Consider the following 16830-nt stretch of genomic DNA (forward strand, 5'->3'; position numbering starts at 1 on the left):
CACTGATCTGATTTTCAACATGAGCGTGGCTGAGATGTATACTCCCAGAGCCTCCTTAACCAATACAGGAATAGGAAAAGTGCCAAGAGTAGAAGGCCAGAAGAGCAGTGTTGAAAGGGCGGCGGGAGAAGGAGGCCCCACCACCAACACCTGTCTTGTCACCATTCAGCTGGAGCCACTTTGTGCCAATCCATTCCCCATGGCCACCAGGCAATCCCTGAATGTGGACGCCGTCTCATCAGATGAAGTTCAGATATAAGATGTGATTGTCATCAGCATAAGAGCACAGGAAGCTGAGAGAGGATGAGTTTGGGCAGGGGCTGGATGTAGTTATTCAATTGAATTAGAGCGATGATGGCCCTTGAGGCACTCAAGTAAGAGGAAGAGACAAAGACTGAGTGCGGTCAGATAGAAAGGAACTGAACCAGGATAAAACTGTACCAGAGAGGCCAGCCCCGGTAAGGCACTCAGACTGCATGTTGGTATCAAATGCGGCGGGGAGATCAAGTAAAATCAGAGCTCCCACGCCACCCTGGTCCTGGAGCAGCAAAAGATCAACTACAGAGACCAGCACACCCTTGGTGCTGTCACCTGGTTGACAATAGGACTGAGGGGGGTAAAAAAAAGATGACGCCTCTAAAAATGAACTGATATCGGGGAAGGGAGTAAAGACATTAGGAGAAATGGGCCAGAACAGAAGGATCGAGGGAATACTAACTAATGCATGCTTCAAGCTGGCGGGGATATGACCGGAGCTGAATGAAAGATTAACCGCCTGAGTAATCAGTGGGGCAATTGGTGGCATAGCTTCTTTCAAGACAAAAAGAGGGATGGGGCTGATCGGAGAAGCAGGTTTTAAGCTTAGCAGTGGCCATAATTATTTCCTGGGAAGAAAAAGCAGGAAAAGACCACAGATGACATGGCTGATAAATGGAATCCACGCAACATGACTCATCCATTTGCAACCCCGCAAAGCAGATCCCAGTCCGAAAGGTCTCCATTTTTTCAGCAAAAAACAAAGATGGGGAGCAGGCATGATAGCCTCAGGAGAAAGGGAAGAAAGTGAGCGCACGATTTTGAACAATTCTCTTGGTTAATTAAGGGAGCCTTCAACCCAGTGTGTGGAATAGGCACTCTTAGCTTCACGGCTAGCTTTAAAATAGATGGAGATTTGTCGAAGAAACAACTTTGCCTCAGATCTATAAGTAGACTTCCATTTCCGTTCTGCTTGCCTCCTTTGGAGATGAAGAGCCCAAAGGTGGTCATTAAACAATGCTTCGGGACAGGGAGACCTAGGTTTAGCGGACTTAAAAAGGAGCAAGATGATTTGCAGATCTCACAGGCCTGAGATGCAATTCAAATCCAATATAGAATGGCCATCAGTGAGTTGCCATTGAAGTAAAAAGATTAGTACAAGAAACTTAGCGCCAGTAGCGTCTAGGAGCGAGAGACATTTTTTTACCAGAAGCAGGAAGAGGACATTCCCACAGAAAAATTATAAAATGGTAAAACCAAATCACTGGTAGAGGAGGGTACACAGTAGTGGACGACTCTGAGCAAAAATAAGATCCAAGTTATTGCCCAGTTTATGGGTAGGTCCTTCCAGTCGCTGTCCTAAATCAGACACAGGTTACAGTGAAAAGCTTTGATCAGTGGTACCAGCACATTGTTGTCCCTGGAAGGAGCTCTTACTGCCTGATCTGCATAGTAACTTCAAGGTTCAAATGGAAATAAAATGGTCACTCCGCTGAAATACACCTCCAATTGGGAATTACTTTATTATCCCCCACACACCAAAATGTTTGCACCTACTTCAAAACAAGGGCCAAACATTCTCTCGCTTCAAAGTCTTATCTTGATCCCTGCTTGTTCAACACTGTTTTTTGCTTTCTATTTTTAAATATTATGTTTATGTATTTGATGTACCAAAACCGCTAACCGCATTTTTTTCTTTATCCTCCTTTTATAGGGAACTGACACTTTTCTGGAGTAAGTTGCAGAGAAGAATAGAGCCTTCCTTGGATTCATTTCTGGAAAGATGTCGACAGTTTGGTGTGATTGCTAAAACTCTGCAACATCTATTCTTTTTGATTAGAGTGGTTCATGCTGAGGTACGTTGTGGTGCGTGCATTGTAGAACAGCTCGCTCATGCATGGCCAGTGCAAGCCCTAGACAACTATGTAACTGCTTAGAGCGCTGGCCAATAGGGGTGCCAAACAGCACGTTTTTCCCCATCTGTTGTCATGAATTGCAAATGAGATATAATCCAATCTGCGCTAAACTGCCTGTATGATGCCCCTTTTCAGTTTGGGGACGTGAGGGCCCTGCTGCAAACCACACTGCTTCCATGACTAAATAGTTGACTACTTGGAAGTGGGAGCATGACTTTTCCCATTGGCTTCTGTCTTTGGGCTTTCAATCCATGGAGGTTCATTTAGACTAGAGCACACCTATTCAAGGGGAGTAAAACTACAAGTTACATTTAGATTATTAGTAGACCCTGTCATTCAAGCAGTGACACTTGGTTAAGAAATCACTTAGTAAACAAACCCTGTGACCAGGATACTTTTCTAAATAGTGAAACACAAATTCATGGAACAGTATAAACTTATAACTACATTCGGGATAACTCTTTTATACCAGGTGAGTAAAACCTAATGTTGTAATAAACTATTACAGTTGCTTTTTAGATCAGTGGAACACAGATTAAGGTAAGCTCTCTAATTTATTTTTGGATGGCACAAGGCAGACCAAGGTTAGTAAAACCGACAATACACTTATTAGGAATTGCACACAGCTATTCAAGTTAAGTAAAACCCAAGGTTTCTGCAGCACATGGATAGAGGAAGCATCGCTTCTGATGCTACTAGATCTCACCGCAACATTTGATCTTGTCGATCATACTATCCTAACTACTAGACAACAAGACACTGCCCATTTTTCTAGTGAGGCGGCCAGTTGGGTTCTCTCCTTTCTCTCTAAGCGGATGGCGAGAGTCTTGTTTGAAGAATTCATGGCAGAAGAATATGTCCTGGAGTTCGGGATGCCCCAGGGCTCTAGTCTGTCCACAACGCGGAAGGTGTCAAGTATGCAAACAATGCCGATGACACTCAGTGTCTCTTTCCTCTGTCTATTAACAAGGGGGGGTCCTGGGAGTCCCTCTGCCAGACATTAGTCCTGGTTACAAGAGACTTGCCCAGAGTCTTTAGCTCACTATCTCCCAGGACCCCCCTTGGTAGTTGACAGACAGAGGAAAGATGCAAATATGAGCTTGATTCATAGACCATAAATAATACTGACAATCGCATCCATCAGTGGATGACTATTAATGGCCTGGTACTTAACAATGGGAAGACAGAGATTATGTTGGTAGGCAGAACCTCTAAACTACGTAAATTGGATCCTACGTATGCCACCTTTTGAATCTCCGACTGCATCCCAACAACACTCCCTAAATTTGAAACATTGGGTTTGATATTGGATTCGGAGCTTACTGTGAAGGCACACGTCAGTAGCCTGTTATGACATGCTTCCTACTATATCAAGCTTCTTATACAGGCAAAACCATTTCTTGACCGGGCAGACAGCAAAACACTGGCCTGTGCAGGCATTGGCTCACGTCTGGACTACTGCAGGACATTGGAAAAACAGATTAATCTGCTACAGGTGGTCCAGAATAACAGTCAGAGCGGTGACTGGTATTCGCAGAACAGTGCATGTGTCTGCAGCGAGAAGATCACTTCGCTAGCTGCCAGTACAGAAGCAAATCCAGTTCAGAACACTGTCCGTCACGCATGCTTGCCTTTACGGAGAAAGCCCAGCATATCTAACCAAAAGGATTAGGTGGCTGCCATCTAAGCGAGCACTACGCACTAGCACAGGCTTGGTGGAAACGCCTGCTGCCTAGCTTTCCCGTGTTCAGAATGACTGTTTCTCAGTGGCCGTGCCCCGGCTTTGGAATGCCGTCCCACTGGATCTTAGACTGTATTGGGCAATGTCAAGTTTTAGGGGCAGGAGGAAGACCCTACTATTTGAATAAACGTAGCCATCTCGCTTACTCTCCACCCTGGATTCTCTGGTTTGGTTTGACATGTTTCCTTTATTTGTTGGATTGTGGTGTTGTCTGTCTTGCCTCCGTGCTTCTAGCCCTTCGGGCATTGTCCCAGTGCGTTAAAAATAAATGAAATAAAGGTAGACTTTTTCCAGACAGGCTAAACAGCAGGTCAGGCGAAGCAAGACCCAGTTGCTGAACTTATAAGTTTATAGCCTCAAATAAATTGTCAAGTGAAGCAAACAGCATTACTTTGGTGAGAGGGGAACCCAATTCACAGGTGAGTAAGATAACCTTAATTCTGAGGCTTGTGGATCTGCTTGGATCATGTGCTATGCATAGGCCGACATCTAGTGGTAGCTGCAGAGTATTGCATTTTGTTTTCAAAACTCAAAGCAGCATCGATAGAGCATGTCAGTAATACTATCCCTAGTGTGACATCCCTTGTACCCATGGTCCTTCACGCATCGAGGACCCTCAGATTGTGTTTTTACGCAATCATAGTCGGACGCAAGTTGGAGTTCCTTCTTCTGGCTAACACCATTAATTATACAAAGTTTTAATTAGACTTTCTTTCATTTTCGACGGCCGTACACCTCAAGATCTTCAGTGACTGCTTTCAAGGACTGATTCTTCGTCGGCAACGACTGATTCAACCATCTTGATGAAACTTGACTGCGTCCTACATGGGCCCCGACGGACCTCAGCCCTTCACAGCAAGGCAGAGTGTGGGAGATAACAATTTCTTCTTTTAGAGAATGCCTATTTCCCTATTCTTCTCTTTCAATTGCCGAGCTGCCATCTCTCTAGATTATTGAGAATACACATTTAAATTCTGCCCTTCCTGTAACAGCAAGTTTCCCTGGAAGGACTCACACAGGGTGTGTAACCTCTGCCTTCACAGGGATCATCCCGAAAAGCAGTGTAAATTCTGCAAACTCTTTCGACCTAAAACACTAAAGGACCGGAAGACTAAGCGCTGGGCCCATCACATCATGCAGGCCTAGGTCTCCGTGGATATGGAGGGAGACGTGACGCTGAGGATGATCGGGACCTGATAGTCACCCGCGTGCGAGCCCCCGACTCCAGCAGGCAGGCGCTTCTGCTACTGAGATGAGACACCGTGGCTCAAGCACCCACACTCCACGGTACGACGTCCTTTCATCGCAGGATGTTTCTTTGCTGGTTTTTTACTGCACACCTTTTTTTTTTACGTAAAAATCCATCTTTTTTTTTTTGGGGGGATTTTTTTTTGATTTTTTTGGTGGAGGTTAGACAATTATATATGTGGGTGTTTGTGAATACATAAGCAATTAAATGTAATGGCTTTGAGGGGGGGCCAAAAAGAATTTTTTAAAAAAATCCTTTTTTTTTTTTGCTAAAATAATCGCTGTAAATACCAGCGAAAAAACATGCTGCGATGAAATGATAACGAACCCACTGCACGCCTGTTAGGCAATATTGTATGCAATACCCTTTGGGTGCACTACAACAACCCTGACAACCTGGCAATAGGAACACAACCTTTGTTATAAGCTTGTACTACACAGGTTGGTAGCATGTTGACAGCCAGGCTTATCTCAAGAGGGGTCAATGTAAGCTGTAGGGGAGTTGCACAAAGATTCAGAGTTACAGGTATTCAAATAAGCTCTTACATGCAAGGTTTCTTGCATAAAAAATGTATAATTTATCAGTCGGTTATAAAGCCTTCTTCAGAAGGGAGCAATAGAATAGTAACACACAAATATACAATACTGTACACTGAGTTTCTGGATCAGACCAGGCCCTTTTGGGATGGCCCACTGACACAACCTACACCCACAGGTGACTTCAGTAACAAGGGTGCTGGGGACATTAATACCTTACTGTTGGCGTACAGAATACTCTCAATATTTTGTAAAAGGCAAAAGTTAATAGAACACAAGAAATTCAAATAGTCCTAAGCAGGGCTAATACTTTCAGATAGCACTTAGTCATTCAATGCAAAAGGCGAAGCCCAAGTCAATAGGCCAAAGTCTTTGTATAGGATGCAGCACTTCAGGTAAGTAAATGGAAAAGTCTTTGCACAAGTTCTTAGGAGTCTTTGAGAACAAGAAGAATCAAATGTAGGGCCACAAGCTGATTAGGCTTGTGAGTTGCAGAAGTTACACGCACTTCCACAGTAAGAGGTAAGTTCTCTTAGGCTTGTTTTACAGTACCTTAGTAAAGAAGAAAAGGATGCAGCTGAAGACTTCTGTTCCTGTACAGCTCTACAGAGCTCAATGTTCCTGGGCCTCAGTCATGGGGACAAGAGGGAGGACGTCGGGACTCCTGCACTGTACAGGCACCGTCAAAGCTGGCAACCGGCAAACTTTACTTTCAGTGGCTGTTTTGCCTTTCAGCTCCTTGTGGTACAGAAAATAGCAATAATCATGGTTCCTGGCTGTCAAGGTGGACTTTCCTCACATCTGAGGTCCCGCACTCAACTGAGGGGGGCAGTTAGGCATGGTCAGTCCTGCTTCGTCGGAGTCCGGAGGATCTTCCAAAAGCTTTAGGCCAGCTTACAAGCCACGCAAACAATCTGGTGTCCCTCACTCTGGCTCTATAGTTTCCTGCAGCAACTCTGAGGAAATTCAATCAGCTCCGAGATGGGTGTCCAGGTGGCTTGCTAGGGAGTTGATTGGTCCTACCAACTCAAAAGAAGAAGTCCTTTTTAGGGCTTCTGTCGATGCGAACTTGGCGATTCGGACCTGCAGCAGGGCTTCACCGGGCAAACCAACGGTCCAGGAGTTGCAGCAGCCGTCCTCTTCAAACTCTTCTTCAGTTCCTTCGTCCAGTGGTAGACTTTGACTTCCAAGCCAAGAGACACTTCTTTTATTCAGTTATCTCCCATTCGTTCCAACCTAGCTGCCACTCACCCAGCAGGGTAGCTGTCCTTGCCCGTCAGTAAGCCAGCCAATCGTCAGTGAATTTTGGTCTCCTAGGAGACAAAGCATGGGGAGTTTCAGGCACCTCACCTCACTTCCTGCCTACCCCAGACACTCTGGAGCCAGAGGCAGTCTTCATTCCTGAAGCCCACCAAAGGCAAATGAACAAAGAGACCAAACCTGGTTTGGCACGCAGAGACAAACTCTAGAAGGGCCTTTCCACAAAGACCTGGCGAAAAAAGACCGGACACCATTTTAACAAGGATGGCTGCACCACATTTTGAAAAAGATGACTCCTGCGGTTAACGTTACCGGTTCCGCCAACGGTCCCGTTAAATGCAAACCTTGGAAGTTCAAAAGGAAACCACTGCCACCAGCCAGTCAATTGAGGAAAAGGTAACACAAAAATGTTACATGAGCATTTAGAGACAGGGGATACTAAGTAACCCCTCCAGCATTCTATTGTAAAATAGGGTGTTCTGGGTCTAGCAAGTACAATTCTAAGTAGAGTCAATTTCACTCTACTGTAGTTTATTCCATAGAAGGTATTTAAACCTTGGGAAAAGACTTCCCTGTGCCACTGCACTGAAGGTGCTGTGTGACACAATTGTAAAAGATGATGCCTACAGAGTTTGTTAGACTCCATAACCAAATAGAACACACAGAAAACAGAATCAAATGTACAAAGTTCAGCAAAAGAGCTGGGGGGGTCTCTAAGGTAGAGCGGAATTAGCACATTTTTGAAAATTCTCCCTAACAAGGACCAGTGGAATCTAGAAATGAGACGAGAGAGAATTTATTTACACACAATATTCCATTTCCATATACTTTTTAATAAAACTGTACACTGCATTTAAACTTTTGTATTTGTCTTTACTAGTCACCCCTTGTTACTCAGTTGTTTCTCTGTGCCTTATTACTCATGGCACTGCACTTTCTTGTTCTTATGGCTGTTCCCCCTGGGGTGTTGTGCTATTGTGTGCTTTTCTTAAGTCGGAGATTTGTATCCAGTAGTTCAGGCCCTTCACCTTCACAGCGGAAGGTGTGCAATACACTACTTCATAAGGGCTGTGAAATCTTGGAGAATTCCATCTCTGCGCAAAACTACGCACATATACATTCTCTCCTGGTATTAACTGCAACGTTGGAGTGTCTGCTGCTGGGGTGTTTGTATGTGTTTCACCTTCTCGTGTGAATGGGGGCGCTTTCTGTTTCTCTATACTTCGAACCGCTCTTGTCAGTTGGGTAAGATATTCCTTAAACTCGTCCCCAAGTGCTGTGGCAGCTCTGAGCGTGTGATGCCCACCTCACTGGAGATGGAGTTTGATTGAGTCTCCCCGTCGCTATCTCATGCGGGGACAAATGATGGTCCTTACTAGGCTGCATTCTGAGTTGAAACCGTGCTAGGGGCAGGCAGTACACCCAATTCTATTTTAGGATGTGACACAATTTGGAGAGTCTGCTTTTAAGGAGGCCATTGATATTCTCGACCACTCCGTTTGCATGCAAGTGGTAAATCGAACATAGTTTGCTTTATACTTAGCAGAGATGTCGCTTCTTTTAAAAGGTCATTTACAAAATGAGTACCGTTATCTGACCGTATGATGTCACAAATTCCCCATCTTGGGGATACCTCCCTTACCAGGAACTTTGCTGCGCATTTTGCGTTGGGTGTGCACAAGGTCCTGCTTCCACCCAGCGTGAAAAAGGGCACACCAATACAGTGGGGTACCTTGCTCTGTTGTATCTTTCACCCATGTCGGCATAATCTGTGTCACTCTTGGAATGGTCCAATTGAGCGAGGCAGTGTTCCCTGAAGTGTTCTATGGGTCATCCCTGAGCTGAATGTCTGACATGTTATGCATTCTATTATTAGTTTTGCAAGGTGGTCTTCCCCCTGGATGCCTGCTGCTATGTGTTGCTTGGTAACGTGTGCAGGGAAATTAAGCTGTTGGAATTCCATGTGCAATAATTTACTTGCATTACCACTTTTCCCGTTATTTCCTTATGCCAGAGGTTGTCTGCGGGCAATTGCTTGCATCCCCTTTTTACCCATATTTCCTGTTCCGCTATTGGGGCGCGCCTCTGTAACTCGTTTCTTTGCATAATCGCTGTGGAGTTGTACCCTTGTTCTTTATTGTCCTGCGTGTTCCTTTTCACTACACATTCTATTGCTTGGGGTGTGAAAGTACGCTGCCTCTTTCGCGACGGCGTAGGCCGCTGTGTCCCCAAGTGAGATGCCGTCGGGGTTATTTATGTGTGCCTGGCATTTCACCAAAGCAATGACTGATGGCTCAGCCAATGCTACGATAAGATAATTCAACTATTGGGCGTGTTGCACCAGGGATCCGTCTGCTCTTCTGAATCTTCTTCTTCCCCATCGTGACAAGCCAGAGTGTACCGTGGTTGTCGAGTATGCCGAGTCAGAGTATATAGTCACTGCGCATCCATTGGCTGTGTGTAATGCTGCCGCCTGTGCAGAGAAATGTTTAGGGAGACCTCATAATCCTCTCCTTCTGTTCTCACTACTGCTGCCCCTACATGTTTTTCTCCTCTCTCGGGATCAATGGACGCTGATCCGTCCACGAAGTACACATCACCTCCTTTTAGGGCGTTTTCATTGGCTTTGGGAATATTATCACCTTCCCCTTCATATGTTGCGCAGTCGTGAGTTTGCATGTCTTCCACAGTACACGGTTCTGTGATAAACGTGGCTGGTTTTACAGCGCACAATGTGTATGTTTGGGCTTGAGATTATTTTTCATATCCTGTAGCCTGCTGCGTGGCGAGTGTGGATTTTGATCTTTCGAATATGGCAAACAAAGAGTGCTCGACAAATGGCATCACTGAGCATCCTGTTACTATAGTGGCGCTTTTCTCAATTGCGAAGACCGCTGCTGCAAATGATTGTACGTACGCGAAGTGCCCCTGCAACACAGAATTAATGTGCCGCTGTAATAGACCAATGGCTAGTGATTTTTGCGTGAGCACTACCGTCATTAGCAGGACATTGCAGTGAGAGAACAAGTAAAACTCCTGATCATAATCTGGGGTCGCTAAAACTGGTGCTGTTGTGATGTCTTGTAATTTAAGGTACTGTGTGATCATTTCCTGTGTCCATTTTATTGGCACACTTTTCTTTTGGGCTTCTTTCAGCACATGGAGAATGGGACGTGTGTATGCTGCATAATCGAGTATCCCTGCACGGCAGTAATTGCATTTGCTGATGAATTTCTGCATCTTTTTTACATTTTTGAGCATTAGTTTTGCACATATGGCTGCTGCTCTGTCGGGGATTATTCTTAGTCTTGCAGAAGTATTGTAACTTTCCTTTGTCTACCTTGTACCCCTTTGTAGCTAGTAAATTCAACAGGGTAATTGAGTCTGCGCTACACTGCTCTTCACTTTCACTGCAGACTAAAAGGTTTATTTTTTATTTTTTTATTTTATTACATTTGTTATACGCCCAGACCCGGGGGTATCACGGCGTAGTTAGACAACGGGAGAATGCATTCTTAAAAGCGAACACAGAGGTACACAGGAATAACAGTCAATAATATACATCAATATACAAAATAGTCAGATATTATACAAGAATATACAAAATAGTCAGCCATGTACAGTTAATTGGAGCGGATTAGTGCTCTGGTTCAGTTAGTACTTGTTGAAAAGCCAAGTCTTCAAAAAGCTTTTGAATTTTGGGAAGGATGTTTTGTTCATAATGTGAGTGGGTAGAGCGTTCCAGTGTCTGGGGGCCAGTGTTTTGAAGCTACTACCCCCTGCTTTCTCTTTTGTATCTGGGGGTTTTAATGTATGCATTTTTATTGGACCTGAGGAGTCTGGTCTGGGGCTTCTTCATGACTATGTTGAGGTATTTGGGTGCTTTGTTGGCCATGCATTTGTGAGTGATGCTCAGGGTTTTAAATAGAATTCTAGCTTGGATGGGGAGCCAGTGGTGGTCTCTTCTGGTGTTAGAGATATGTTCGGATTTTTTTACGCCTAGGGCTGCTCTGAAAGCTTAGTTCTGCATGAGTTGAAGTCTGGCTATGTTGGCTTTGGAGGTGCCAAGGAAAAGGATATTACAATAGTCTAGCTTAGACAGTATGTGTGATCTGGCTAGAGTAACGCAGTTATTGGCAGAGAGGAATTTACGGCTAAGGGAGATGAGTTTGGAGGTGTATGAGGTGGACGAGGCTAATGTATTTACTTGTTTAGACATGGATAGTGTTGCATCTAAGTAAACGCCAAGGGTCTTGACTTGTTTAAGAACAGGGATTCTCCAGCATTGGATCTTTCATGGATTCACATGCTTAGAATATTCCCCGTCGTCAGACTGGGAATATTCTAAGCATGTGAATCCATGAAAGATACCAATGCTGGAGAAATGGAGTTACAGGTAAACTATTCCCTTATGGTGCCATCGATGGTGAATTTGAAAGCGGGCTCAAAGGTATTGATTTTGCTGGAGGAGCCTAGTATGAGGAGCTCGGTTTTGTTGTCGTTGAGACAAAGGCTATTATTAGCCATCCAGTTTTGAATGAGAGTAGATTTGGTTGACCAGGAGTGAGTGTTGTTCGTGGTTGTCTGAGAGTGAAATGAGGATTTGGGTGTCATCGGCGAAGTTAGTATAGATGACACCCATGGCATCCAAAGCTTCGAATAGTAGCTTGGTATAGGCATTATACAGAGTGGGGGATAGTCTGGAGCCTTGCGGCACACCTGCAGGGACAGGCACCGGGTCTGCTGATTCTTTGCCGATGGATACTGTGGAGGTCCCATCTGCCAAGAATGATTTGGTCCAGTTGGTGGCGTTCTGAGCTAGGTTGAAATTGTTGGCTAGAGTTACTTGTCTACATATTGAATTATTGTGCTCTTTACATCAATGTTACTGAGGTCTTCATGCAAAATTCTGTTGCAAATGCTGGGGCTTTCACAATAACCCAATAATGCATTTTTCAAGTCCACTACTGTGAAGCATGTAACTTCCTTCGGAATGCTGCATATGATGGACACAGGATTTGGGACCAAAGGGAACTCCTTATGTATGATGTCATTAAGTGGGCGTAGGTCCTGTATCATCCTCCAAGCCCCGCCCTTTGCCTTTTTGGTCGGATGAATAGCAGTATTACAAGGTGAATTTGATGGCACGATAATGCCCTGTTGTAGTGCATTTATCGTCTTTTATACCTTCCTCTGCTTCCCTGGACAGGGGGTACTGTTTTTCTCTGGGTGGCTTTATTTTTATAGGTGTTACTTCGTGTGGCTCTGTGGTCCATTAATTTGGTGGTACCTGTTTCATGTCTTCGTCAAAAACTGAAGGCGGTTCACTGACACTGTCCATGAGGGGGTTATGCACTTCCCTGTTTTGAATCATTGTCACAAGGCATACACATTTCCATGATTATCTCCCCATCAGTGTCACTGCCAGTGAACCGCTCTTTGTCATTAAGATCACGCAGCACTATATTCGGGTCTATACACAACACTGTTCTCCACTCACATCCATGCGTGTCGAGTCCTATTGCCACGATATGTTTAGCTGAGACTTGCCCCTCCTTGTAGGTCTAGTGATGGGATGGTACCTGGCACAATTTCTGGGGCGGAATATGAAATCAGCCGGTACTCGCCATTCCTTTTGTTATTTCAGGCACCACTCTAGCTAGTACCTGTATCCAATTAATGAACATGTCAACATCCATGGGCACCCCCTTACTGCTACTTCATTTGTCATGGTACTGATCATTGGCTTGGCTCTGAGCGGGCATACCCCTGGGGTAGAGCACACTATCCCTCGATCTATAAAGAAGATGGTCATATTAAGTTTACTGAGGAGATTCCCTCCCTAACAAATTTATGGGCAAGTCTTTGTGGTATAACAGGGGAGCCAGCACAGTGTTTCCTCCCACCGTTTTATCCAAATCTTTTGTGTAAAGAACCTTTACAATTACCATAGACAATCCCTGCGTTTCCAAATTTTGGCCCGATGGAGGAAACTGGCCTTTCTTGAGGCACGATTTCTGAGTCCACCATAAAGATGTGAACTGCTTATTTCCTATCTCCGCCCCCACCAGTGGTTCCACATCTGGGTGTAGAGTAGTCGATAGGACCGGACACGCAAGTGCTCTCTGTGGGCTGTCCTAATCTGGGTACTTGTTTGTTTCCGGGACAGAGAAAACATTTTCCCCGGACATTGCTGTTCCACGGAATGGTGCAGGTGCGCTGTTTGCTGTAGTAGCAAAGACATTTGTGTGGGTGTTTCCCATGGTGTTTTGACGTGCTAATTGTGATTGAATGCCCTGTTGTGGTGCTTGTGACCATTGCTGAATTTGTTGGGTCCCTTGTTGAAAGTTAATATAATATTGCTCTTGTTGCCCATGACCACCCATCGGTAATCCAGAAGGGCTGCCTGGGTGAGGGTGGCCGTATTGCTGCTCGTTCCCGGGTCGTTGGGGCCCTTGATAATATCCCATGGGTCGGACATGGCATTCCTTTGAAAAATGTCCCCACCTCCCACAATTCCAACATGTCCCTTGGCCCCCTCCCCGAGGCCCTTGTCCTCCAAACCCACCTCTATGTCCCCTGTACACACCTTGTCCTCTTCCATGCCTTCCCTGCCATTGTGGTCCCTCGTATTGCTCTTCGCTGGACCATTGTCCCTGTCCGTTAATTTGCTGCCATCCTTGCTAGTGAAACTCCTGACCCCTCCTCCCAGTCTCCCTGTCTCTCAGCAGGCACGGCCGCTGTTACTGCAGCAAACTTCACCATCTTATTTTTGGACAAGTTTGGCCCCGTCTGCCAACCTCCTCTGCAATTTTTTTCTTTCTTTGATCCTCCTACAATGGTGTACTATAATGCTCTGTATTTCAGGCCATCCTTTGGCTTCTATCCCAGCAATTTTATCTAGTGCTTTCTGTGCCTCCTTCGGAAGGCCTCCTCTTAATTATAAAGTAGAAAAGGGCGGTTGATTGGTGTCAAGCTGTGCCCATCTACGATCTCCACTGGTCCTGCACCGGAAGAATGTATTGCGCAGCCTCTTCCTTGTCCCCCATGGTGCACTGCATCACCAAATGTAAATCTGGGGTATCAGGGAAGGTCCTCTGCAGTGCATCCCACACTTGAGCCCATACATTATGAAATGCTGACCCATCATGGCGGTCACAATCTATTGTCACTCCCGGGAAACCGGCCTTCACCCACACTGAGTCTGCCTGGTCTCCCACAGCGGACACCAGCAAGCTCTTGACGTCCCCTATAGCCAACGAGACCCCTGCAGTATGCGTCTCAAAAACATATAGCCACTTTTCCGCCCCTTCCAAAAGTGGAGGCAATGCCTTCAACAGATTATTCTTGTCCATCTGTGCCCATGGTATGTAATGGGGCCACCGAGGGGCATTTTCAATTTCGTTTTGTTCCCCGTCTTACTTACCTTTACTCCTTTCTTCTTACTAAATGACATATTTCCCAACCTGCTGCAGAGCCTCCCCTGCAACCTTTCTCGCACCACCCCATCCTCCAGCTCTTCTAGTAGCGGCAGTGGCATTCCTGCCGCCGCCCCTTCCTCATATTCATCCAGAACACTCCGGACTTCATCTATTTCTCTGTCAGATGCTACACTGCCTTGCTCTTCACTTGCTTGGCTACCTTCTTGTCCTACTCGTAATATCTTTATTGGGGTATTGTTAAGGTGGAAGAATTCCCCTGATTTCCACTCATCCTCCGGCTGGCTACAGGAGTAGTGACGGTGTTGGGCCGCCACCGAGATAGACAGCGGCTCCCCTCCCCCAGGCAACATTTGGCCCCTGTCGCACAATGCTCTCAATCGTGTCAATTACATTTGTGTGGTAGCGAGTTGTCTTTCTAAATCATTAGTTAGGCGTGCAAGATTTACTGGTGGGGCACACGTGGGACCGTACAACCCTCTAAGGTCATAGGGAGGCGGGGCAGTTGCTGCAGGAGCAGAGGGTGTGTTTGGTGAAGGCAAATAAGATGGGTCACTGTACCCCCTTAGCGGGTCTAGTTAGCAATGGGTAAAGTCTGGTGGGCTCTTCGTCCCCTTTTTCGATGGCTCTCCTCCATCTGTTTTTCCTCCCCCCACTGCTGGGCCTGTCACCGTTTCTGACGGCCCTTCCTTGTCACTGCTATTCACAGGGGGTGTTTCCTCAAACATTCTCCAGAGATCTAACACTTGCCATCTATTTCGTAGTTGCTTTCCCCGATATTTAGCCAACAAGTGTGTTGTCACAAGATCTAATATTCTTTTATCAAATGATCACCCTTCTGGCCACACTTGGGACGCTCCCTCCCCCTTTATCTCAGTGAGCCACTGGTCATGGTACTTCTGGATTTTCTCGCTGTGCAGGGGAGCTGCTGGCAAATATGGCTAAGGGTGTGTCACCACCCCCATAGTTCCTTGCTTCACTCTCGTATGTGTTTGTGTGTGCGTGACTGTCAAAAGAATCAAGCTCAACAGCAAAGTTTAAAGAACCGTTCACTTAAACCTTTTCGACTCAAGCATATTTTAAAAACATAATCTGAACATATTCAACACAAAACAATTTTACATATACTCATGGACATACTGACACGTTTTACTTTAACAACGATTAACATAAAACACAGATCCGCTGCCCTTCTGGTTACACCCCCACCCTTCCCTTGATCACACTATCCTATTCTCTTCCCACACTCACTCTCCCCGTTCCCCTTCCCTGAGCCCCTTTTGGGCTGACCTCTAAAAGAGTTATGCACAAGAGAAAAAGATTTTGCTAATCTCTCTCGAGTCTATTCATTACACAAGACTCCTACGTTTATATATTTTATCTCCACTTATTTCCTGCACTGGGCGAGACAGTGTTATGCGGCGCCGCCTTCAACCCCCTTTCGGAGCTAGGTTCCCGTACTCTTCCCGTATTCTGTTGCCTCTATATTCACAACCTAATGGCCATATAAAGAAAATATGAAGCCTAGCAGTCAACACTCAAACAAGCCCTATATGCTCAATCTGATTCCCCCACTATTCCCTCACCGTTCAACTTATACTCATCGCTTCCTTTTTAAAATCCCCCTCCTTTGAAGTTCTCGCAACCAATACTCATGTGTCCGGGGTGATCCGAGAGCCTACGTTCACGGTCTATCCACAATCGGGCCGCACCCCAACCAAGCCGTGACCCGCCCCTTTTGCAATGGCCGGGACCCTTGGAACCTCTCTGATGCGTACGCTCACTGGTCAGCCGCAGGTTGCAATGGTTTTTCTGGGGGCATCCCGGATCTCGCCGCATGACACAGGGGTGTCTCTCGGTGCACCCTCTATCACGTCACAGGGGTCACCCACATTGCAATTAGAAATTCAGAACACAGGGCACATCCCAGTAGCGAATGAGACCTGGAGGTTGGTTGTGAGATGCAACAAAGTCTTTATGTGAAATTCAGCATCCAGAGAACTCTGCTGCCTCGAGAGCGCTCCTCAGCCCGGAGGGTCCGTTGGCTGGGCCTGGGGTGTTTGCGGCCGGTAGTCATTGTGTACTGTTGTGCGAGTCTGTGTGTGTTTGTTTTGTTGTTGCAATGTAGTGAAGTTTGTTGTGCTGTAGGTTTTGGTTGTTTGGTTTGGAGTTTGAGAGGTGTATGCAGAAGGGGAAATTGTTAGTGGGGTTGGTTGGTTTGCATCTCTGTCCTGAATTGAGGCGCTCGGCTTGCATAGTCTCCCCTGATGTGCCTCTATCCTGATCTGGGTCCGTCTGGCATACAAGGTTCCTTACTCCTCTGGCCCCCACCTCTATCATGCTCTCTCATAGCCCCCCCTGTCCTCCCTTCATACTCCTGTGGCCAGTGCACCTGCCAATGTCAACATCTCAGGTAGTGTGGTGATTGCCAATA

General features: G+C 45.9%; 1 protein-coding gene across 3 annotated transcripts in view; it reads left to right on the forward strand.

The window, feature by feature from the left end:
- The window catches only part of RLF (RLF zinc finger), a 916587-nt gene that overhangs the window by 808605 nt on the left and 91152 nt on the right, over positions 1-16830 (forward strand). For all 3 annotated transcript variants that reach the window (XM_069622735.1, XM_069622737.1, XM_069622736.1), the window contains one exon: positions 1970-2111. In XM_069622735.1, coding sequence (XP_069478836.1) covers positions 1970-2111 — 142 coding nt within the window. The remainder of the gene's footprint in view (positions 1-1969; positions 2112-16830) is intronic.

This window comes from Ambystoma mexicanum, chromosome 11 (assembly GCF_040938575.1).
Source record: "Ambystoma mexicanum isolate Mex_15411 chromosome 11, UKY_AmexF1_1, whole genome shotgun sequence".
NCBI lineage: Eukaryota > Metazoa > Chordata > Amphibia > Caudata > Ambystomatidae > Ambystoma > Ambystoma mexicanum.